The sequence below is a fragment of the Phoenix dactylifera genome, chromosome 11 (assembly GCF_051530095.1).
Source record: "Phoenix dactylifera cultivar Ajwa chromosome 11, Ajwa_hap1_PhDact_Kaust_v1.1, whole genome shotgun sequence".
Classification (NCBI taxonomy): Eukaryota; Viridiplantae; Streptophyta; class Magnoliopsida; order Arecales; family Arecaceae; genus Phoenix; species Phoenix dactylifera.
This window is the reverse complement of record NC_143200.1, coordinates 25,388,905-25,414,052: the sequence shown is the minus strand read 5'-3', so window position 1 is coordinate 25,414,052 and position 25,148 is coordinate 25,388,905. Positions and strand designations below refer to the sequence as shown.

At 35.6% G+C, this 25,148-nt stretch overlaps 3 protein-coding genes across 24 annotated transcripts in view; 1 reads left to right on the top strand and 2 right to left on the bottom strand.

The window, feature by feature from the left end:
- LOC103721183 (uncharacterized) overlaps window positions 1–22,957 on the bottom strand; it is a 63,381-nt gene extending 40,424 nt beyond the window's left edge. Inside the window, exon 1 of one of the 2 annotated variants that reach the window (XM_088707438.1) lies at window positions 22,748–22,957. In XM_088707438.1, the coding sequence (XP_088563564.1) occupies window positions 22,748–22,957 (210 nt within the window). The remainder of the gene's footprint in view (window positions 1–22,747) is intronic. The other variant, XM_088707444.2, reaches the window with a different exon arrangement.
- LOC103696706 (glucan endo-1,3-beta-glucosidase 6-like) lies at window positions 4,282–9,245 on the top strand. The gene is made up of 2 exons (XM_008778402.6): window positions 4,282–4,885; window positions 7,942–9,245. Exons 1-2 carry the CDS (start codon window positions 4,557–4,559, stop codon window positions 9,062–9,064), a joined length of 1,452 nt encoding a protein of 483 aa, XP_008776624.3. The 5' UTR covers window positions 4,282–4,556; the 3' UTR covers window positions 9,065–9,245.
- On the bottom strand, window positions 9,796–22,990 carry LOC113462989 (uncharacterized). 21 transcript variants are annotated; one of them, XR_015971421.1, is made up of 12 exons: window positions 22,748–22,882; window positions 22,542–22,582; window positions 21,634–21,779; window positions 21,236–21,506; window positions 19,134–19,196; window positions 17,648–17,687; window positions 17,069–17,133; window positions 15,747–15,863; window positions 14,155–14,283; window positions 13,808–13,874; window positions 11,034–11,477; window positions 9,796–10,258 (listed from the first exon to the last, which is right to left on the bottom strand). XR_015971421.1 is itself a non-coding variant. In XM_088707452.1 (11 exons), the coding sequence occupies exons 3-10, from the start codon at window positions 21,696–21,698 to the stop codon at window positions 13,812–13,814; spliced, it is 828 nt and encodes a 275-aa protein (XP_088563578.1). In that variant the 5' UTR covers window positions 21,699–21,779; window positions 22,542–22,582; window positions 22,748–22,882; the 3' UTR covers window positions 10,828–11,477; window positions 13,808–13,811. The 21 variants fall into 21 exon arrangements, 13 of the variants coding, with proteins under 13 accessions (XP_088563578.1, XP_038983977.1, XP_088563579.1 ...); XR_015971422.1 differs by having other exon boundaries at window positions 22,542–22,578; window positions 22,748–22,871; XR_015971420.1 differs by having other exon boundaries at window positions 22,679–22,816.
- Between the last annotated feature and the right edge of the window lie 2,158 nt (window positions 22,991–25,148).

Here is a 25,148-nt window from a genome sequence, read left to right as displayed (position 1 = left end):
CAGTGCTAGTGATATTTTTATAGCGATAGATTTTGTTAGAATATTTGATATCATAGTTCCAATGATTGGGTTGCAGGCGGCATGGAAAGATCAAAATTATGTTGTTTACACACTACATGCTTCACAATTTTATTTAGAAGATGACTTCATGATGATTATCAAATGACTCGCTCATTTCCTTCCTTGTTGAGGATAAGATTCATCAACTTCTACAAAATTGCTGGAGATTAATGCTGCTCATTGGAAGCTAATAGTGCTGTTCATTAGATGGCATCGTACATGGCAAACCATACAGGATCTACTCTATGGGATTACCCGATGAATCTTCCTATCCAATTTTCTAATATTTTCTTTTCAAATTCGTATGGATATATCTTTTCTCGTTTAATTTACTTCATCTAATATATCCAAAAAAAAAAAGGCATTTTTGTCTAGTAGGGCATTTGATGATAATCCATACTCCTACAACTTTCTCAATCTTCGGGCCATCAAATGATAACCTCTTGTTATGAAGGCTGATATCCTGGATCTTCATATGCTGCATGATTTACTTGTCAACAATCAAACATGGATGATCTACTAGAAAATTGGCCAATGTTTGACCCCAAGTCAGCTTGTACGTACCCGGGCATTAGCTCTATTGTTCGTCCTTTTCTTTTCAAGCAAGAGGTTAGGGTTCTAGTCTTAAAGTAGTGTTATCCCAATGAATCTTGGACACCTCCTTAAAAAGATGGGCCTACGCATGGACTTTTATATGTATAATGAAAATAACTTATCCTCTTGGGATGACATAAGGGCGGTTGTGTCCTAGTCCCCACTAATTGACTGCTTCCATCTGATAAAATAATTAATTTCTCCATATATAAGTCTCGTTTATTTCGTTAAAAAAAATGCAGTCAATAAAAAAACTAAAAAAAATCTCATATTTAGCTGTAGCTATAAAAAGAATAGAAAAATTGTTTTTTAATGAAAAATAAGATTTTCATATTTCATAGCAAAAAAAATTATGCAGGATATAAAAAAAAGCCCAATTTTCATTACTAACAATTGGAGTTTTTTTTTTTCAAAAGTACCCTTAAGCCCTCAGATAGAATGGAATAAAATTTTTATCTTTATTAAGAACATAATAGATATTTTACATATTTTTTTCAAAAAGTAAATATTCGACTAAACACAAGCCACTCTAAAATGTGACTTTTTATGGTCAATCAAACTCGTAAAAATTACTTTTCCAGGCATTATGTATCTAGGCATCAGTTTTCTACAGTAAGATTTTTTTGGGGTGAACGACACGAGTCCATAGCATTGACTCTTAGAATTCAGAAAGAGAGCCGTGCATCACCCAATTTCCTAGTGTTGGGGACCCAACCTGACGTTGTTAGATCAAAGTTCCTCTATCATTTACTTGAACATATGCTGCTGGAATATCTTCATTGGTATTAGTCAAACTGACACTAGATGCCATGATTTTTCCACGATAGGCATTAATTAATCCATGCACTTAGTTTTGTTTATACTAATACTAATCTTACATATGATTTGGAAAAGAGAGGCCTCCTTTGAAATGGTTTATTGGAATAAAGATGATTCAGCCGTGAAAAAAAAAAGGAATCAATGATAATTATAATTTGGCAAAGTAATTTAGTTTATGCAAGTAAGCAAGTAATGCCACCAGCATAGGTGGCACACCCAATGGCTGAACCTCTACAGATCCAAGTGAAGAATAAATATTTATAAAGATTGATGAGCAATGCTACGTTAACTGAGAAATACTTAAAAAAGAAAAAAGAAGTTTTTTTTTTTTTTTCACTTTGCGCCATTTAGTGGCTCGTCCCCTGCTACCAATTCAAAGGAGCAAAAGATACAGCACAGGACTTTTTTTTGGAATATTTTTGAGTTATTGAGGCTTTTTTTTTTTGAAAAAGGCAATCCCAGCAAACACAATAAAAGACCAGTTTGGTTTGCGAAATTTTTTTATTAAAATATTTTTTTCTAAAAAATTTAAAGTTGTATAAAATATTTATTATATCGTTAATAAAGAAAAAAATTTATCTTATTTTATCTAAATCCTTAAATAACATATTTAGTATATATATAATAAATAATATATATTTATTATTTATAAATATTATTATTTAAAATTTAAAATTAGATAAGAACATATATCAAATACCAAAATGCCAATTAGCTTACTGGTTTGGCACCTCTTTGGCCTCTAAAAACTATTGTATTTTTAAAAACATTGAAGAAAAAATTCAGTATTCAAATATGATGATGAAATATTATCATTAGAATTGAGGGAGAGCTTCTCAGTTCAATTTTGATATTCTAAAGTATTTGGTGTGCAATAAAATTTTTATATAAATTTTATTCTAGTAATTATTTTATTTTTTAATATTAAAATCAAAGCGTTGCATCACAATCTTATAATAAATAATATTTTGTACCAATCTCATCACCTGAATCCAATTCATTTCCATACATGTGAAATAATATTTTTCATTTTAATTTGATTTTAATAAATTATTTTAATTTTTAATGTGAAGATTAAATACTGTGAAGCACGTCCGACTTGACGACCTCTTCCGCCATCCTGCCTGTCCCTATATACAGGCCCACAATATACGATGCTGGATGTATCACGACCGTTCTATAAAACACAAGCAGCTATGAATTGTGATTGCAACTCGACCGTCCATTATGATCTAAAAACTAGGATGATTCGAACTCTCATGCTATGCCGCGTGGCCTACATCAAGTTTTTTTTTTCCGGATAAACCGATCACTCATACTAATCTCGTTTGAGCATTGTCTACAGAGTCGAGACAAAATATTCTACAACGGTGGAGAGACAAGTACACAACGGGTCCAAATTTTTTTTTGAAAATGATGAGCAGCAAAGGAGGCGACTCAGCTTCTCGAAATATACGGCCAATTTGGAAAATAGCACACTCCTGCTGTAACTATCTGATGTTTTCTAAAAGCGAATGGTCGAAAATCCTCGGCTCCTCTTATAGAATTTACTCTATTGAGTTTTCTTCTAAGATGATGTACTGGGCCTCCAGTACTTGCCTTACATAGGAAACATTCTTCTATACTGCTATGAGCTATGTTCTTACAATGGATGACTCAAAGGTGCCGCAATCAGCTGCCGACATCAAGTTTCGCTGCACCATTACGCGTGACGGATAACGCGGACACGTCAACGGACCCGACAAATGTTCACGTCACATCACCTGCTCGCCGACCGCGCCGTTCGACTGGGAGGCCCAACGCTTTTGCCGCCACCTCACCGACTCCGTAACGCGGCCGTTATCCTGGCTGGCCCAAACTCCAGAGGCTTCGCCGCGGGCGACAGAATGAGAAGGATGAGCACCCGAAAAGAGACCGACAAAGACACCAGCAAAGCCATAAGCAGTGATAGGCCGGTGCTCCTTTGCGGATTGGCTCTATCCATTGGCACCTCCTCAGGCTTAAAGCCCATCTCTCATGCTCATTAAAAACCTTGGTCGTCTCTGCCTCTCTTCTAGTGGAAATCCAGCAAAAGCTATAAAATAGATTCTCTCGTTTAGTTGGTTGGTTGCTTAATCACATAAACACTTACTATCTTCCTTTCATCCCTTTCCCCGGCGCATTTCTTTCTTTTTCCATAGCCTTTTTACACTTTGTTCTGGGCTCTAGAAAGTCACTACAGTATCTCTCGCTCTTCTTTACTACTCTTCTTCTTCTTCTTTTTTAACGGCGGCTCATATCCTACGGATACTGCCAACAAAATTCATGATTATAGTTTCTTCCATAGCACCTAAATCGGATGGGGTTTTGCATCTGCATTGTTAAATATTTCATCCCGTCATGATTATATATTTTAAGTTTATTGTGCGGAACACATGAGCCTTGGTGCCTTATTAATAGAACAACACATCAGCCTTGTTGCCTTATTAATAGAAGGCCACGGGGTCCGGGATATGTACGTCTTCTTAAATATTTCATGCCGTCATGATTATATAATTTAAGTTTCTTGTGTGGAACACATCAGCCTTGTTGCCTTACTAATGGAAAGCCAAGAGCGGTCAGCATAACAATGCAGGCCTTATCCAAAAATAACTAGTTAAAAAATATTATTTAATTTTTTAAATTTTATATATAAATATTTTAAATTTATTTAATAAATAATTAATATAAAATTAGACATACGTAGGCATGTATTGTTATCTATTTAAATTTAATCATAAATATCACGAATCCATCTTAATAAATTTTATGTTATAATTTAAAAAATAACATTTAATTTTTTTATTTATAAATATATAAAATTTATTCAGCGAACGGTCGAGATGGTGCAAAACAAACGACTGCGTACGGGTCCTTGTGGCCATATACACGCTTGGGGAGCTTCGTGTCGTTTTCGTGGTGTCCATTCTGCCGAGTTCCGCTGGAGTTGCGAAGGCTGCAAGGAATTCCACTACGAACCCCTGCTCTCTCAGCTTGTTCTCTAATTTCCACTTGTTTCGAAAGATTTTGGGGAGGTTGGGAGTAGAATTCTGGTGGTGGCGGGGATGATGGGGTGGCCGTGTGGGTGTCTGAAGCTGGTTTCTTGGCTCTGTTTGGTGGGTTTTGTGAGTGGGATTGGAGCGAACTGGGGGACGCAGGCGAGCCACCCCCTGCCGCCGGGCACGGTGGTTCAGATGCTCCGGGACAACGGGTTTCAGAAGGTGAAGTTGTTTGATCCAGAGGATGGTACCATGAGTGCCCTCAGCAACACTGGGATCCAGGTGATGGTCGGAATTCCAAACGAGATGCTGGCCGACCTGGGGAGTACGAAGGCGGCCGAGAATTGGGTGTCCAAGAATGTCTCCAGTTATATCAAGGATGGAGTGGATATCAGGTTGTCTTTCTGTCCTCTCAATGCTTTTTTGAGCTTGTCTAATTCGTTCCTTTTGTTTTACGAGCGTCTAATTCGGTATAATTCGGTATAACTCTAATTCGTTCCTTTTGTTTTACGAGCAAATATCAATTCAAATACATAGACAGGAAGCTCGGCAGAAGCTTAATAGGATAGGATAGTTAGCTGAACTATAAAGATCATCATCTAACTATTTTGGCTTATTATGATTGAAAAGGCAATAATTTTCCATGATTCTCTCATGGCTTCGTTTTAGCCATACTTGTTCCATTTCTTTTCAGTTTGTATGCATCTTTGGATAAGTTCTTGGTGGCTATTTGATATTATGAATGGCAGATGGATGCAGGAAACTGTGAAGCCTTGTCTCTTTAGTACTCAAAATCTTTTGTGTGTGTGTGTGTGTGATGAATCAAATCATTGAGTTATAGGATTTTTGAGCTAAATGCTGTTGATTCTGGAGTTGCTTTTCCCCATTTCTCAAAATTCAATTCATCACTAGCTCAGCAGTTGCTTTCAGCTCCTCTAGAAAAGGAAACAAGATATGTTTGTAAAGGATGTTCTGTTCTTTATCTGGCAGTAATGCAATGACTGTTGCATCGAAATAAATAAGCAAATAGATAAACAAATAAAGACAAAAAATTTAGGCATTGAACAGAGTAAATCTGCCTCCCTTTTACTATGCATTTGTATAAAGGGAAGGGACGCAGAAACTGTTGTCGATCATGGAAATGTTTCTTTAAAATAATATCAACTTTAACAATAAGCATACACCCCTTTGCAATTTCCAGGTCATGTTAAAAACATTGTCCAACCGGTGATTCATTTTTCAGTTTAATTTGTATGCACATATTCCTTATGTCTACATGCAGTATCTGATAGTATACATGTCTGTCTCTTCATGGTTTCTTCTTTGTAATGAGGAATGTACCAGAGACATAATAAGCCCATCATAGTCATCATTGTTCTTGTGTCTAAATTTGATCTATTTATTGTCTTTAAGCAAGGCAAGTTCTTGTAACCCAAATAAAAAAAAAGCTAGCAGAGTTGTTTTCCCTTGTTTTGCATGATGTTTTTATTAAATGGAACTTATCTTAGATCAAATTTGTTCCAAAAAAAATGCAAAGCAGTGTTATGCTAGAGATGGCAGTGATTCTAGGAGACAAAAACATCGTTCAAAAAATTTTCAATTAGGACATATAATACTAGTGAATGATGTTTACTCAACAAAATTAGTAATATGTGCACTATTTTAGATTTCTGTTTTTAAATCTCTGTACTTTTTTTTTAAAAAAAATCAACTTGTTTAAGCTAGCCTGGTTCATGCTGTGCGTTTTTTCACCCTAACTTCGCATAAATATAGCAGTAAAGTCCTTCAGTTTATGGTTATTGAAATCAGGTTTAAGTTTTTCCAATATGATGTGCAAGTTAATTTTAGGAGGTTTTAATATCACGAATTTGCTGAGAATGAATCTAGATAGAAATACCTTAGCTCGTGTATTTTTGCCATATCTTCATAACATATAATGTGACATTGAGATTCCTGTTCGCATGTCTCTTTAAGCAAACATTTATAATGGAACACACTGATAGCATTGGAGCACGTTCCTACTTAATCCGTTCCACTCTAATTTGAATGACTCGATTGTTTTCTGCAAACATTTGAATACTCATCGAGTCCTCAAGGCATAATATAATCTATTGTCCCAAAACTGCAGTTTTCGTTGTAAATTGTTCACTATCTCTTCATTTTGCCATTCTTTGACAATTATTCTGGCAACAGCCGATCTACACCACAAGGACTGAGGAAATCAGTGCCTCCGAGGCTCCAACAATTAAGGACATTGTTGGAACTATGAGATACAATAGTGGTAACCATCAGTCTCGTAACCTGAATATGGCTAGCCTTGAATATATATATTCTTTGTCCAACACCATTTAGTTTTAAAGCATTTTGTATTTTGTAATTTTAATATCAATAATTGACTTCATCAAGGATTCTAAATGATAAAGGTGCACATGAGTTTCAGTTGTGTGGATAGGTAAATCAATTTCTTAATTTTGAGATACCAAGCTAACATTTTGTTTAATTCATTTACCCTTTGATATATGTCTCTTTAAAAAGATCTAGAGTGAGATGCATAAAAGCGTCTATCAATAGAACCAGCATAATCCTAGAAAAGCATCATATAGACAAGGTTTTACATGGACCCGGATGGTCTCAACCTTGTGTAACTACATGATTTCAAGGATGAGGCAAGTGAATTGCCAGGCTTGTGTAGTTTTGAATTTATTCATATATTTCCAGGGACTCGTTGTTTAACTGATTGCTGGCCAGGAGTGGTGCTCTTTCTCTGGACCTATTGAATTCTGCAAGATTGGCTGTTTCTTATTTATTTTTCTTTCGCTGTTTTATCAGCAGACCTATTGTCAAAACCAAAAGATAATAAAGCAGAACATATATACCTTCTGCACCCTAGTTATTTTGATGACTTTTTGCCGGCAGCACCTTCGCTAAGACTAGAAAACATTGCTCGGTGTAATTGTTGTCACTTGTCTCTAATTGGGATTCAAGGTTAGAGTTTTTCTGTGACATTTCATACTGCTGGAATTTCTATTTGTACCATGTAATTCCCTTCTCCATTCATTTTGTATTCTTGGTAACTTTCCTCAAGGCTTTTGTAACTTGATATTTGCTTTGGGAGAGAAACAGAAAAAAAAAAAGAAATCTCTTTTCATCAGTGTATACATATAAACAAAAACCTAGAACCTTACCTGCAGGAAAGAGAATTCTTATATAGCTATATATTCACTCAAACCATTTGAAATGTTGATATTAAATACATGAATAACTAACCTGCATGTAATGGACTAATCCAACATTACTCATCTTCTATTCAAGTAACATGACTTGCAATGACCAGAACAGTTTTCGTGCTTTTAGCCTTTGGTTCACGGGTAATGGACTAATATTCACTTGTAGCTATCGTACGATCGCATTGCTTCCCTCACTCCAAGTATCATTGTTTCTCTGTGAATAGGTATGTTGCTGTTGGAAATGAGCCATTCTTGCAGACTTATAATGGGAGTTTTCTCCATACTACCTTTCCAGCCCTCCAAAACATCCAAGGTGCTGTCACACAAGCTGGGCTGAGCAGCCAGGTCAAAGTCACCGTGCCCCTTAATGCTGATGTCTATGAATCATCAACTGGCAAACCTTCTGATGGGAATTTCCGCTCGGACATCCTTGACCTCATGGTTTCTATCGTCAAATACCTCAGTGATAATGCTGCTCCCCTCACTGTCAACATTTACCCCTTCATCAGTCTCTACAATGATCCCAACTTTCCTATAGACTTTGCCTTCTTTGATGGAACACCTGCGTCCCCCGTGGTCGATGGTTCGATCACATACACTAATGTATTCGATGCAAACCATGACACTCTCTTATGGGCCCTGCAGAAGAATGGCTTTGGAAATCTTGCTGTCATTGTCGGTGAGATTGGTTGGCCAACTGATGGGAATATGTATGCAAATATTCAGTATGCTCAACGATTTAATCAGGGTTTCATGAACCGCATCGCATCGGGGCAGGGCACACCAATGAGACAAGGACCTATCGATGCATATATGTTTAGTTTCATAGATGAAGATCAAAAGAGCATCCTGCCAGGGAATTTTGAGAGGCATTGGGGCATCTTTTACTACGACGGGCAGCCGAAATACCAGCTTAATATCCAGACATCTAAATCTGGAACATTAGTTGGAGCTAAGAATGTCAAGTATTTGGACAAGAAGTGGTGTGTGTTCAAGCCTTCAGTCAACCTTGATGATTCGAGAGTTGCACCGGCTGCGAGCTATGCTTGTGGGAAAGCTGACTGCACAAGCCTTGGGTATAACACATCATGTGGCGATCTTGATGCAAGAGGGAATATTTCCTATGCATTCAACAGCTACTACCAGATGAATGATCAGGATGACAGGGCCTGCGACTTCCAAGGCATAGCTACTACCACTGATAGAGATCCATCTACTTCCAAATGTAAGTTTGAGATCATGATTGAGCCTGATTCTGCAGCATCCTGGAGATTAGCCGCAGTCAGGGGACAGGGATATGGTTTGGTGTTCTTTGCGCTTCTTCCGTTCCTGTTGGTATTACTGTGATCATATCTCGACATTTCTATACTGTATTTATTATATTGCTCCATTGTTTTGTATCCATGTTTCCAAAGTTTTTATCTCCTCCACCAACTGCCGGTGAACCTGGTTATTTTCATCAAAAGAAGGAGAAAAATTCGGCATCTATGCCTTGCTATTTTAGTTAATCAAATTCGTAGTTTATATCCATTGGAGAGGCCTAGTTAGTGCTGCTGATTCAAGCTAATAACCCTTATTGCTTCATATGAGAACTAACATGGAAGATGAGTGCACAAAGAATAGTAAATGAAATAGTATATTGGATTAATCACTATCTTTTTTTTCTTAAAAAAAAGAAAAGAAAAAAAAAAGATGGTTATTTATAAGAAAGATCCTACCTTGCAATATTAGAATCGCCACATTGGAGAAGCAATGTGTAATCATATTATGCACTCCAATGTCATCATCTCCTCTGAAGAACTCCTATGACAGAATACCCATAAAAGTATTCTTGTGTAAGTGGGAAGTTTTTTTGAGCAGTGCGAATTAATTATTATTATTATTATTATTTTGAATCCAATGTGCATCACGGCACATAATTACTACTTTTCTTCACCAAATATATGTTTCATGGTGAATGAACCAATTAAAAATCCAGCACTGATAAAACAACGCAGCAAGCATGCAGTTGGCACTCTTTTTCAGATAGGATTAAAATTTTTTTAAGGTGAACTAAATTCTTGCAGGTGACCGGTAGATAGTCAGAATAATATAATCTTTTCTATTTCTTCAACCAACGCCAAATTTTTTTGAAAAGTTCCATTGCCTGGACTCCAACCCGGATCTCTCAGATGAGATCTGATGAGGATTTTACGATTTAAACAAATTTAATCATATAAAGCACCACTCAGGACTTCAGTGCGAGTTTGTATGTCTTATGATTGCCTATAAAGTATGAAGCACTTCCATATCCATCCAATAATGTCATAATTTTACGAACTATATGCGAAAAATCCTGCTCCATTGCTCGCGTTTCTTTTTTCCAAAACAAATAGTTGGCCATTTGATTTGGGTATCTACAGCCATGCTCATACCAAATCGAAGTGTAACAGCTTTTGTAACTCTCTTGCTTTGTTTCGGTAATTGAAGATTGAGCTGCAGTTTTAACCAATAGTTATTGTGATAATACAATTGATGTCACGGTGGTTACACTGCGCCTCCCTGCACATAAAGTTGCACACTATTAACATTATCTACTCGGCTAGTTTCCGAGAAGAGGATGGGAGAAAATATAGTCAACAAAAATATAAAAAAAATATCTTATAAGAGAGAGAAATAAAAATAAAATTTTTATATTTTATGAAAAAAATTATGTAAGACTCCAAAAAATCTAATTCTCACGGGCTAAAAATTAGAATTTTTTTTTTCAAAAGAGCACTTAAGTTTTTTGACAAAATGAGGTAAAATATTTTTTCCAATCAAGGGTATAACAAATATTTTACATATTTTTTTTAGAAAAGAAGATGTTCAACCAAATATAAGCCTCACTTTCGCATTTCTCATGGTCAACTAAACATGCGGCATTATATATTCAGGTATCAACTTTTTAGGAAAAAAAATAAGTGAGAAAATTTTTTCCAACAAACCAAACAAGTCCTATGATAATTATATATCGAGATGTTGCATATTGATTCACTTTCTTCAGCTTTTTAGTTGTCTGTCCTGAAGTAGGTTGTCATGGTTACCGACACCAAGGCTCTCAGAAATAGCATCAGCAAAGGCATGAACACTGTATTTAACTTCTCACAACCTTTTTATTTAGTGGATATGTAGCCTTCAATACATTATATCAGAAATATCATGATATGTGGACAAACTGATAGAAGATACGGTTACTTTTAATCATGATGCATGAATATTCAGAAAAAGAATATTGAGAGAACAAGCAACGTCAGGCACGGGAAATAGAAGCAGCTAGTGCACCATGATACTTAACTGGCACCAGAACCATGAATCCATAATCTTCCTTCTGGGCCAATAAAACATCTTCCCAGATATATTCTTGCATCCAAGCCCCTCCATCTTGAGGCAGGTCGGTGTCAAAAGATACTTGAGGTGCTGATGCTAACCATAACTGCAATGCCCCCTGTGAAGAGCTAGAGACAGGTACGGTTGCTAGCATCATCATAAATAGCAGCAGCAACAGCAGATGTGCTCTCATGGCTAAAACTTTTCAACTTTAACTCACACCACCTGACTGCCCCTCTTAAGCACTCATCCAGCTTTATTTAGAATCCTGATATATCACTAAATCATTCTTCTATAAATAATGTCTGGACTGAGAACCATGATCTTGACCCATCTAATGCTAGACAGAAGTATTTCACCAAAGATGGATGTTTCCTTCAAGCTCTTCCTTTCCTCACACCAGGAGCATGACCTGTATTCAACAGAACCACAATTTTAGCACGTTCTTGTAATCAGGCACACTTTTTACATTCACATTCTTTATTCTTTAAACTGGTAATGAAGGAAAAGAATGTATGACATTCAAAATGCCACTGAGTGCGACAAGATGATGGAATGAATAATGGAGGATGAAAGGCTATGAAAGAAAATAGTTTGTATCACTAAGCTGAAAAATAAAGCATAATCATACATAGAATTCAATATTTATGAGAGAGCTTAATTCCGAGTTTAAAATTTGGTACTCACAAGGACAAAAGTTTCAAATAGGTGATGATGGACAGACAGCAAGGTAATTCCAAACATATATGGATGGCAAAGTGACCCTGTAGCTTCAGCAGCAGATAAGAAAACAATATAATATTGGTATTATCTTTTAGATACCACAATGGGACATCAGAGGGTAAATGATTGCTAGCTGGAACACAGCTTAGTTTCTTGAATTTTGGACTCCCGAAGACAATTTAATATGGTTGAATCCCAATTTATTATGCTAAGAAATATCGGATATATAACGATCATCCTGTAAGTTCACTAAGCAAAATGATACATTTTAGGTATCACTTAAACTCTTCCAAAGAAATACCACCATGGAATTCTAAACAATTGCTTGCAATCCACAAAGCAATCAAAGATAATAGGAAGACACCATCATCATGTTAAGATGCGTAAACAATGAAAGGAGAGACACTAGACAGTTTCTCAACAGCCATGAGGCCATAACAGAAGCTAAATGTCAGGGCATTCTATAATAAGATATCTTGGACTGCATTATCATCCATGCAGTTTCGCATATAGAAGCTGGTGGTTCTAATGTGACTAATGTCATTTTTTTTACCTTTTGACAGTATGGAACTATTATGTAGGCAATATAATTATAAAACCTGAGCCTCTGGTAAATGCACTTTAATATGCTCCACCATTAAATGCATCATCTTCATCCGTAGAAAAAAATGGAAACATGCAGATATGCTCCAAGCAATGCTTTTAGCAGGCATCCAACAGCATTTTCTGTGAGACTAACAAATAAGCCATACAATGAATATTCCTATTCCATCTAGAAAAGTTTGCTCTTAGGGTGGAAGTCCAGCGGATGCTTGTTGGTAGTTCAACTACAAGTTTAGAGTGTTTCACCAACTGCCCCAAACTCCGTGGCCATTTTGGCTTCTTTTGCACCTTGAGCATGTTAAAAGCATCAATCTATAAATTTACTATACAGTTGGTTAGATCTTGCATGCTGCACTTGTACCGTTGCTATTACAGCTATAAATGAATCGATATTCCTGATTAGCAGACATCAATATGCAGCAACACATATCATAGAGATATTGGATGTCCCATGTGAAGGGTTAGAACAGGGAAATCAAAGTAATATCTGATAGAACCTCGAGTTGGAAAGGACAGGATTCTTTTTAAGTGATTTTTTTTGAGTGAATCTGTGTATCAGTTAATTGTCGCATTTAGATAAGCAGCCGTAGAACTTCTTGAAGAATGGACAACATAAAAAGCAATGGCAGGTTATACACTACAACCTAGACATTTTCCTTGTTATCACGTGGAATCATCTTTTCATAGTTTCTTACTATATGACCATACAAGAAACTCATCATATTAGTTGGATGAGTTTTACATATGCACCATACAGTTCAGGGTCCTATTTTTAGCGTGTATCATTTATAAACATACGTTTGGCCTAAAATCCTACTAACACATTGCATTTTATCCAGCATTTGCTCCAAAGTTGATGGCATGTTAGGACAAATACATGAGCAAACATGAAATGATAAGTAACTCCAACGATGCAAAGAGAAATCACCAGAAAGTGCTAGCAAATTGGATAATTATTAAAGATAGCTATGCCACCAGAAACAGAACCAGCTACAACCCTGAAGAGAGTGTATAGAGGAAAATATTTTCTCAACATATCCCAGTTATGGAAAAATCATACCCATATAACTCAAAAAACAGTTTTTATTGGATGAAGCTGATTTGAAGGAAATTGTGTTTCCCAGCAGCAACAGGAAATATTTGTATTCAGAACATTGCTTGTTTCTTTGCTCTTTATCAGGAAAGAAAACACTTGGAAATCATAATATCAAAGTATGAAACTGTAGAAACAAACGGACATGCAATCTATGGTTTAGCACATAAACAGGGACCAAAATGTTAGGGAACAGAATTGCCAGTATCTTCCGTTAAAGCAGATCAAATCACATGATTTCATTGCCATATGTATTCTTAATATCGTTAATTGTAATTTACAAACAGAGAAAAGGTAAGGATGTAAAAATAAGATTGGCATACCTATTTATTTCATTAAGTGTGCTGATCCTTTAAACTTCTGAAGGAATACCTTTGATTTTATATCAGCCTACACAAAGAATTTGCCTGAGGTTAAAATAAAGCTCAATCTTTTTCACAATTATCGGGAAAAAGCTTATTGCACCAGATCTTGCAGTTAGGATTTGCAGTGCTTGCGGACAAATTACAAGGCCCTCCTACAGTTTGCTACTATCACTACATAGGCATGCATTTGTCCTACATTGTACACCCAAATCACAAAGTTTAGCTTTTTACTGGCAGCATTTTGAAGAATATGCTGAGAGAAGCCATATGGACACAAATTTTCAGAAAAAGAAAGCAAAACATACCTGCCGGATTGGCTCGGGAACACGAAATTTGCAAGACAATTTCACAATCCTGATGGCAGAGTTAAGGGATATCCGATGGCCGGTTGATATATAAATGGGTTTTGATGAACCAGGACTGGATCGCATTGCCTGAAAAGGACATTAGTTCAGGTGAGGGAAGACAAAAATTCAGCATAGGTATAAGCCCCAATAATCACAAGATAAAAATATATGTAGTATATGATGGAGTAATCACAGCTTAAGCATCATACTGGTTGGATCTGAACAGTGAATGCCATATTTTACCTAATACACTGATGTAATAAATCTTACAACCAATATTATCCTACGGTTGGCTTTTCTGACTTGTCGTGCATGGTTTAAGCTTCAAAAGTTTGAGACTGCTGACAGGTGTTGTATAACTGCTTGATACGTAACAAGTCGATCTATGAATTTTTTTTTATCCATATGTGGATATTTTTTGATATTAAATGTTCTAGGAAATACATGCAATATTCGATATTTTTAGGTGATGATACAGAAATGCCTAGAACAAATAAATTTAATTTAGGAAACAACAGCTCTAAGAGCCTTCTATTTTCATGCAAGGTTTGAGAACTTGGTTTTGGTTTCAGTTGGGTTTGTGGAGTTCTGTTTCAGTAGTCTTGGCGATTTTGGAAGTTCGTACCAACTATCAAAGCTTTCGGTCAAAAAATTCAAGGAAAAAATCAAATAAGGGAAAGTAAGCCCCAAAAAATCATTGCACAACATTTTAAAGTAATTTTTTTGTTATATGGGCTCTTTATTTGTGTAGTTTTGATAGTTTTGAGCTGAAGATGACATTATGTAGAAGTGAAATTCATTGAATATGCTACTATTTTGTATCATGGGTGTATTTTATTTACTTATTGACATTATTCAAACATGTTACTTCAGAAGCTTTTTATTCAGTTTTGCATTTTAAAAAATTTCTTCATTTTTAGAAGAATTAACAAGTATATTAAATGTCGGTATTCCTCTCATATTTTTGAGGCTAAGTGACTATTTAATCAAATGCATGCAATAATATCATTGTCTTTATTTTATGTAAAAAATATGATTTGGCTATGGAAACATCTTGTAGTTACTTGTTCTTTATTCTTATAAAGTACTATACTAGCTAAATAAGGGCCTTTTCAAAGGTATGACTTATCAAGGATTATGTTTACTGCCTATCGCCTTTTTCAACTCATGAAAGAAAAAAGAAAATCATTGAAAATTCATACTTAATAGCCTATGTACTAAAACAATTTAAAAAAATGATCCCACTATAATGTTAAACACTACAAAAGATTTGTAAACTAATCTATGATCATTTCAGTGTGTTTCGGCTGAAACTGGGCCGAGGCTGACCGAAGCCCGAAACTGGGAGTCAATTTTGGTTAGTCTCGGCCGAAATTGAGAGGTTTCGGCTGAAATGATTGGTTTCGATCGAAACCCAAAACCTTGTTTTAATGATGAGTACATAACAGTATAACACAGAAGAGCTGTATAACAGAAATGGAAGGAAAAAGTACTTGAAGATCAAGATAATATCTACACATGCTATACTGACAGATCTTAGATGCTCTTACCACTCCCCATATATTCCCCGACCTCCCGATTAATGGGATCAGATCCTTGTCACAGTTTTCTCTTGCTTCTAGACATTGCCTCACACAAGACTGAGTAAGGCCATCCACATGATGCAACTGGCGCACAAAAATGGAAAATATTAAGGATTTATCATAAGGAAAGTCCATTATTGCCAAAAGAAAAATTCCACAACATGCCAAGGGGCTAATGATTCAAATGGATCAGGTAGGGTCTGGGCCTGGCCAGAGCAAAGCCAGCCTGAATCAGTTTCTGATATAGGAAATGGACCATTACTTGGCCCATATATTCAGTGAATTCAGGATCAGTCTACAATTTATGGGTCAAACTAGACAAATATGTACTATTTTCTTGGGGCAACAGGGGTCAGCCATAGTTTAGCCTATCCAAGCCTGATTTGTTTGAGAATAGATCTACTTCTGGGCACCAAAAGCAACAGGAGATCCAGATTAGTATTTGTCCCCAACTGATCCAGATTGGGTTCAATCCTACCTGACTCACCTGCAGCACTACAAGGGGTGCGGCTGATTATTAGAACAAAGAAAGGCTTGTAACATAATTAATGCTAACTAGACCCATTCACTGTTCAAGCAGATTTTTGAAAAAAAGAATTGCTTATGATATTCTGATATTATCAAATTCTATGATGAAAAAAGAATATTCCTTGCACACGTTTTGTTAGACTCACACTTATTATCAAAAAAAAAAAAATGATACTTGAACATAATATGAAAAAACAACTGCAGGGAGAGTTCTTGACTTGTTTTTAAGAAAATCCACCTGCGTAGTTTTCTTTAAAAAACAGAGAGAAAGAACGAAAAGAAAAGTAGTTCTAATATGAGATGCTCTCCCGCGATGAAAACCCCTAAAATGAGAATGTCATTATGCTTGTAACCAAAAGTTCCATCCATTTGTGTTGTCTTTTTTTTTTTAGCACAGCTATAAGTATCTATGTTTTGTTACATCATAAGCCATGATAATATGGACATACATCCAATAAGCGATTGTATACATAATGTGTACTCATTAGGAAAGTCTAGCTAATTCATCCCAATAAAAGGTAGCTTTATTATAGATACACTTTATAACTTCAAATTTTTTCTCCCGTACGATAAACTTTCCTTGTTTTATCTTATAACATTTTAAGCCCACAGAAAGTCACATTCCTTTACATACTTAAAACTCTTAAACTCTTATTATCACCAAAATAATACATTTAGTGGATAAAAGGTAACATACTTGCTCTATATCATCCATGATCTTACTATGTAAGTATTGTGAATGACAAGTAGGATCTACTTACATTTTTTCCTATCCCAATGGTAGGAAGATTAGCAAGGACACCAAGATGGCAAGCCAAACCAAAACCTGATAGATGCTTTCAAGTTAGCATTTTTCTTTGTGTAAATATGATGCAACAAAGATAATAAAGTCCTAAATTGATTACTGCAAAGGAGAAAAAAATAGAAAAGCGAATTCCTAATTGATATGCCCCGATACTGCATTTTTCTAAAGTATTTATTTGTTTTGATCAGCACTTGAAATTCGCCCTGCATCAACATAGGGATAGTCGAGCTCCAAGATATGAACAAGACTAATACAGAAATGCAGTTATCAAATAAGGTTTTCTATTAAGGGTTAGCGGGAAAAAAAAAAGGCAAGATGGTTCATACAAGTGCTTCCAAATGCATAGCAATAATCATGTAATGTCGAACATGAGCAAGGCACATCATCATTTGTCATCAGCAAAACATTGTACTATCTTGGATGACCTTTTCTCTAAGTTGCTAAATAGTTTAGCATTACTAGGTGTTGGTGTGCAATGTGATGGTACAAGGATGAATCAGAGGACAGTTGGAAAAAAACCATATATAAAACTCACCTCGAGGATGAAGCAACCCATTGCCATCAACCATCAATAACTGTCAACAATGATACAGATCCAACATTGTTGAGTTAGGCACCTTTTGTGTCAAAACTAAATCTGGCAGTCACTAGCATAAAGAAACCTAAAATTGCAATTATGATCCTAAGATGTGGTAAGTGAGTATACTGTTCCAGAAAGATGAAAATGGATAAAATTTCAGAACGAAATGCCATTAAGTAAAATTTTTCACTAGCTACCTGGTCATGCTTAACAAATGGCCACCAATTTACACGAAAATAAAATCTCCGGATTTTAGTAATTAAATGGTTATAGCTGACTTATGATTAGATGTAAAAAGATATTGTTGCAACTGTCAAGATGATGGTCCATTAATCCAATAAGAGAACTTCATCCAAACAAGTCTGACTTGCTTATGAAGTAGTTGTCTAATTGGGGCACAAAAATTTGATATAAAATAGCAGTCCTGTAAAGCCAAACCTTCACAAGCAGTATCTAATGGGTTGGCTGTACAACTGAGTTTCCAAATCAATGTCTAAAGCAGTAAAGCATTACTAAAAACATGATATATTACAGTAACATTATTTGGTACAGTTGTAACTTAAAACTTCAGTTGAGTCTAAAGTATTAGACCGTACTTATTATTTCTGAATCAGAAATAGTTGTTAAAGAGAGACGAAATTAAGTAGCCGCACATATGAGTGCATGAATATCACATGCTATGTATTAGTTGTATAACAAATATGCATAACCGCATGTATGCATCCACCCCCTTCCAACACATGCAAGCATGAGCCACACCTGCCGACAAGGATACATACGCGCACATATGTGTACATGCATGCATGCAAACAACCAGATGTGCATAAATTCAGTATTTTTTTTCCTTCTAAAGGAGATATATGTTTCAAACCATTGTCTAGATTGATTTCCTAATGAAATTTGATCTTATATTTTCCTTATATTTTTATTTTGTATTCATGTATTGAAATTTATAATTATTCATGAATTTGGATCATCAAAATAAGCAAGAATATTATTTGTATGCAAAATGCCATGCATGGATATTAAAACAAAAATACTAAAACAAGGTATTCATTCCTTATCTCATTCTTGATTATATTGCAATGGAAGGATCTCTTTTTTCATTTTTTGCAAATAACTATTAAATTTTTCATACATAATATGATTAATAGATTCAATGGATTTAGGTAATGATTACTCATTTGATATGTCGATACATAAGCACCTGCTCCATTGAGTCAATAGAGAGATTCCATCTACCGACACAAGTTAGTCAACTCCATTGAGTCTCTGCACCTGCTCTTTCCTTTTATTCTAGTTTTATAAACCCTTGCTTTGTCCAAACAAAGTTTTGGCTCAAGACATCATACATATGTGCATATACAAAACAGCCAGATAATTAATCCATCCATCACTATTACAGCTGAGGTTAGTAAACCAGAAAAAGTCAGAATTTCACCTGAGGGTAGAAAGGATGAGCATTATGCTTCAGTTTATCCAAGAGTCCTAGAAGAATTGGAGCCTACAATAATATGACAAAGTCATGATATTAATCCCAGCACTAGCCATATAGCTTATATGGATGTCTGATCAAACAAAAACAAATAATGAAACTAGTCACATTTATAAATTAAAAAACTCAGTAAAACATGTCAGGAACCTTCTTTGGCTCACAAGGCTTGATAGATTCTTTTCTAATTTCATTCAGTACGATGTATGCCTTCACTAAGTTCAGGAAAAGTATTCAGTTCTCATTCCATACGTTAAAAGAAAATGAACAAGGTATTGCCATATGTCCACCCTTGAGCAACTTGCTGAAGATATAAAAAGAATCAAATTCTCAACAAATATTATACTCCACAATGATTGAAATCACTGATACTTCAAGTAAAATTAAAATTGTTAATATTCACTCTCTCTTGTGGTATTGGTAACTTCAATCATTAAAAATTCAGCTTGGAATGTAAAAGTGGGACTCATTAAACACGACCTTTTTAAAATTGATAAAATGTTGTTTGGAGATAATGCCTTAAGGGTGTACAACTTGGACAGAATCATAAACACCTCCGCCTAGTAGCGAGTGAGATTGAGCCCACAACCCAAATGCAGTGGGTTTCTCATTTAGAGCCACCTTATATATAATTTGGCCCATGGCCAAAGCATCCACAACCTCACAGAAAAAACACCATCATCTACTTGATCCCCGCACACTTGAGCCACTAACCAACCAAAGTTACGAGGCACCACCAATATTAATGCGTGGAGGTATAGCAACTCTAGCAACCATCAATTGGACCAGCCCCTATCGAATCAACAAATTCTGATAAGTGGTAATACGCAGGAAAAGGATCTAGATGCATCATCAACTAATAGAAAATGCAATTGTCGGAAAGAGGTTATGCTTCCATCGGTGGGGAACTGAACACTTGAAGAATAAATGAAAAAACAGCTATACAGAATTGTAACTAAAGAGGTTGCCTATTTAGACAAGTTTCATCCTTGGGTTAAGGATAGATTTATAGATAAGAAAACATTATGCATCACGTTTTTGATTTAGAGAAGTTTATGGTACACATAAAATACATAAATAAATGCATGAGATAGCATATATGAAATAGTTGTGGGCTGACTAATGAGTTTCCATTTGTGATGAACCCCGACCAAGGGTCAAAATCAAGCCATTATTTCTTAGCATTTCTTTGGATGACTTGACTGATGGCATTCTAAAGGAAGTCTTTGGAAGATAAGAGCCTGGAAAGAACTAAACCGTAATATGTGCAATTCAATATAGTAGGATTGCTAATAAAAGTGAGAAGCATATGATGCTTATGGGACAGGAGTGCCTTGCAATGACAGTTTTTGCTGTCATATCTATAAATAATCATGTCGGCCAATAAATTAAGACATTTAGAACTTGGTAAAGTGGATAACCTGAAGAGGTGCTACTAAGGCATTCTATGATCACCTCATGTCCTTGAGACTGCAGGAGAAAATCTTATATAGTAAAATTGATGTGCATGTCAAAATACATAAAGTATTGCAAATTTGCAAGTTCTAAAACAACAAGAGGTGGTAGAGTTGCTTAGACAGGCCATTCATATCATTCTATAACTGGATTTAGGCATGTGCATCACGTTGATCTATGTGCAATAGAAACTACATCACAAAACATTATTGATCCCAGAACAAGCAACATAATTTTCCAGGCGATTTATACATCGTCAATACTTTTCCTACAGAACAGAGGAAAATCTGGTTACATTGATCGTTAATGCATAAGTATGAATTTTTGAGAATGATGATGGGAGTATTGCTTTATGAAAATTCTAAATCCATGAGGATCTGAACTGGGAGCCTCTCTCCAATGCAAACTCTGAGGAGAGGTGTGCCGGCCATCCAACCCAAGTCTTGTCGGCTATTCATAAGCATGATGAAAAAAAATAAAAAAGACTTGTTATGATAAAAATTTGGTCATTTTGGGAGCAACACATAATTGAATATAATAAATAAAGCTACCTTGAAAAAAGGAAATACTTTAAGAAAGAAACTTTAAACTCATACCTCTCTAAAAGCAAGAAAACCAGGAACATAAGGAATTTGCAGTTTGGTAACATCAAACTCTTCATGGACAACATTCAAAGTATCAGCATCCAGAATTATGAGAGCAGCACATGCTGTAGAAGGGTCCTCTTTTAAGAAGCTGATATCAACCCCACCAATATACTTTAGCTTCTCAGTTTTGAAACCTTCTAGTGAACTTGAGTCATGTGATGGTATTATCCATGTGAAATCATCTTCAACAATCAGTTTTCCCTTGAGCAGATCCTGTGCTCTGCATGCCAAGTAACTTGTCAACAAAACAAGAATAAATACAAGCAAGCTCTGCAGATCCTTGCTGCAACATAAGCACCACCCATTCATTAACAGAGTTAAGCTAGGAATTAAAGGCAAAGGTATACTCAATCCAATCCTGTTGGCACAATGAGAAGGTGCTTCCATTTTCTCGAATGGAAGGATCATCCATTTGTGTATCCCAAGATTCTTCAGATATACTGATATAGCATGTTGATCAATTAGTTTTGACTGTATCACTGCATGGTGTTGCCTGCAAGGACAGGTTGAAATGTAATAGACTGCTATATCAAGATCTCATCGAGATCAACTAGCATTACTCAACAAATGCACATATTCTCCTGAGAGTTCTGAATTTATCTTCTATCTTGTAATGAGATTACAACTAGATCTCAAATTTCTAAATAAATAAATAACAACAGCAATACACATTACTCCATAACCAAAGCATTATTAAATATTGAAAGTATCAAACATTTGATGGGAAAAGAGCTGGACTTATATTTCATCAGCGACCTGCCCATTTTCAAAGATACTGTGCTACCAGAGGTTAGCTACGATTCTGTTCACATGAAAATTAATGTTCCCTTCAACTTTTCAAGACATTCAGAGATAAAAAAACCTAACATTCTCATTCATCAGTATAACAACCAAAATTTTCAATCAAGTCCAAGCAAAATCAAACAAAACAAGTAGATTTAACTTCCTATAAACTAACACTCCAATTTACACAGCAAGAACAATATCTATGTCATGAAATTCTTAAAACAAACATCCATATGGCACTCCCTAATTCAAGTGGTATATGTAGTAGGATAAGACTCGTACAGCAGCATTAAACTCGATTCCAAGATGGTGACTCAGGACACGGAACCAAACTATACAGTTAACATCTGCCAGTTCTTGCTTTCTTTTGTTGCGAGTGAAAACAAAAAAATAAAAATAAAAAACACCAAAGAAGGTGAAGCAGATTGCAAATAGAAATTCGAACCGGCAGTTGAGAAAATACGCTTACAGCAGGAAACTTGCCGAATCTCGAAATGCCACGCCTCCTACCTACGAAAATTTTATGCCTGACCATCAAACTTTTTCAAGGAATAAAAAAGGGAAATAAATGCAAACCAAATAAGCGATTACGAAAAAGAAAAATACTAGGATGGTTAGCTCTTGGGCCAGGCAGAAAGAGAGAGTTTGCGGGTTGGGATGCGATGATCAAAATACCCAGAACTTTCCGCGGTTCACGCCAGAATTTGCTCGTTTTGAAGGCTGGACAGGGCACGAGGAGGAGGAGGATGGCCCAGGGTTTCGCAGCGGATATTTATTAGGGTTTCTGGAAGTCTTCAACGGGATGCCAATCGGAGAGGTATGGAGCTGAAGCGGGGTTGGGAGTCGCAGAGGAAGAGCCGAGACCTTCGCGTCGTAGCAGCCCATGTAAGAAAAATCATCTTTTAAAAAGGATTTTTCTCATTATTGCTGCTCCCTCGCTCACATTCAGATGCATAAAGGATTTACTTCAGGGACCGCCGATGGACCTCCGAATACTCAAAAAATTATTATACCATCTATTATCAGTTTTTTATTTAAATATTATGAATTATTGTAATTTTTGTCTGTGGGAATATCGAAATAGAAATTTAGAGTAGGTGCCTCTTTTTTTTCCTCTTTTTTGGTGAAAGCGTAGGTGCCTTTTAGGATCCTAGATTAATAATGGTTGGTGTTTAGGAGTTTAGTCCAAATATTGCAAAATTTTCATTTCAATCTTCCATGAAGATATTGCACGTAGTTTATTGTGTGTTGCTTGATTTTATGTGAAAAACGGATGGCATAAAAACAATCAATCTTTATATTTGATTGTAAATTTTTTTGGTCCCTATTAACATTAAATGGCAAACCGATAATTTATTTTTGCTTCAGTATGTAATTTTTTCCTTGGTATCTTTTGCAGGTACTTGGCTTTATGTTCAAATGTTAGAAGTTATCAGTCCATGAAAAAAAAGAGAACATGTATTTACTTTATTGATTGGCGAGATACCTATTGTGAATTATTTATTAAATAACAATCAACCAATGATTTTTTTTTGCTTAGCATATTACTTATATAATATGTGTACGAATACATCCAATAAAATTAGAAAACAAAATATCGCGGAGTGCCCGAAGTAACTCACTTTCACCGGCCCACAAGGTACTTCCAGAATAACTAACCATATAAGCGGCCATCCAATTTGCAGCACTGTTGGTCTCTCTAAAGACATGCCTGACCTGAAAAGCTCCACCGTACCAACCAATATTCTAGCCCAATAGTAAATTAAGCAACTGTAACAACAATACTAGGTATCGTTGGAATTTAATAGGTGTAATTCATTATAAAAAAAAACATGCAAGTCATGCTAAAGGAATAACGATGATTATCGAGGGCGGTCTTGCATTGAGCTAACTAATAAGTTAAGCATAGATGAAAAAAAATCTATAACTTCTTCCATATAGATATATCTTTAAGAAAGTTATTACAGAAAAGCTAGGAATAGCTCTAGATACTTGACTTTTGGAAAAAGAAAAAAATTATATTTTTCTATTTTTTTTTTCCAGTAAGGCACTTGTACGCGAGCCTTATCAAGTAGTCGATATTCTGCATATTTTTTGTCCTTGTCTTTTATATACACTCCTTTATTCTTTCACGCGACTTTCATAATTTCTTAATCATTTATAAGGATGAGAATTATTTTGAAGGCTTGATTACAGATATTTCAAAAAAAAAAGCCATGAATCTAAAATCATTTCCACTAAGACACAAAAAAAGTATTATAACATAACCATTTGCTTTTATAATTTTACTTAGACTTTCAATAATGCGACAATCGATGTTTTAGACTAAAACTCTATGTAAAAATATTGATAATAATATGATCAGGCAACTTTTTTCAAACTAATAATAATCCTTAAACTAAAACGATATGCAAAGATTGAATATGAGCGCATGTGATGTACCCATTAAATCCTTCTTCACCCGTGCATGTTAAAAAACAAAAAAAAACTAATTACCAAAAACTAAAAATATATATAAAAAGAACAACATGGCCCTTCCCAAGGAAAACAAAAAACAAGATAGTCTAGTTCTTGAAGTATTGCATCCTGTATAGCAAGCAAGTGATTTATTCGAGGCTACAACATAAGGTTAGCGGAACCATCTCCAACCGGATAGTTCCGATCGTTCCGAGCTGTACCAGTGGCTCACCAGTACAATAAGGGCTCAAAGCGAAGCGAGAAGCTCCGGTATAATATAGTAAGGGCTCGTCTTTTGCTTTTCGCATGTATTCATCTTTATCAGCTCCCTTGCTTTTGCTCCATCTCTATTTACCACGGACTAGGTCAGGTTCCATTCCTTAGCATCAAATAAAGCAAGCAAATGAACCAGCGAAAATGAGATCCGTTACCAAAGCTAGAGAAGGAGAAGGAAAGAAACAGCAAGCAGGGGAGAGAGGAAGAGAGTGATTTTAAGTAGGAGGCCGCGACCGGTCCTCCTATTTGGAATGAATAGGAGTTCAACCGTGAGTCAAAAAAAATTGTGAAATTCAAAATAGGGGTTTAGCCGGCTCAAAAAATTTCGTGATTTTAAGTGAAA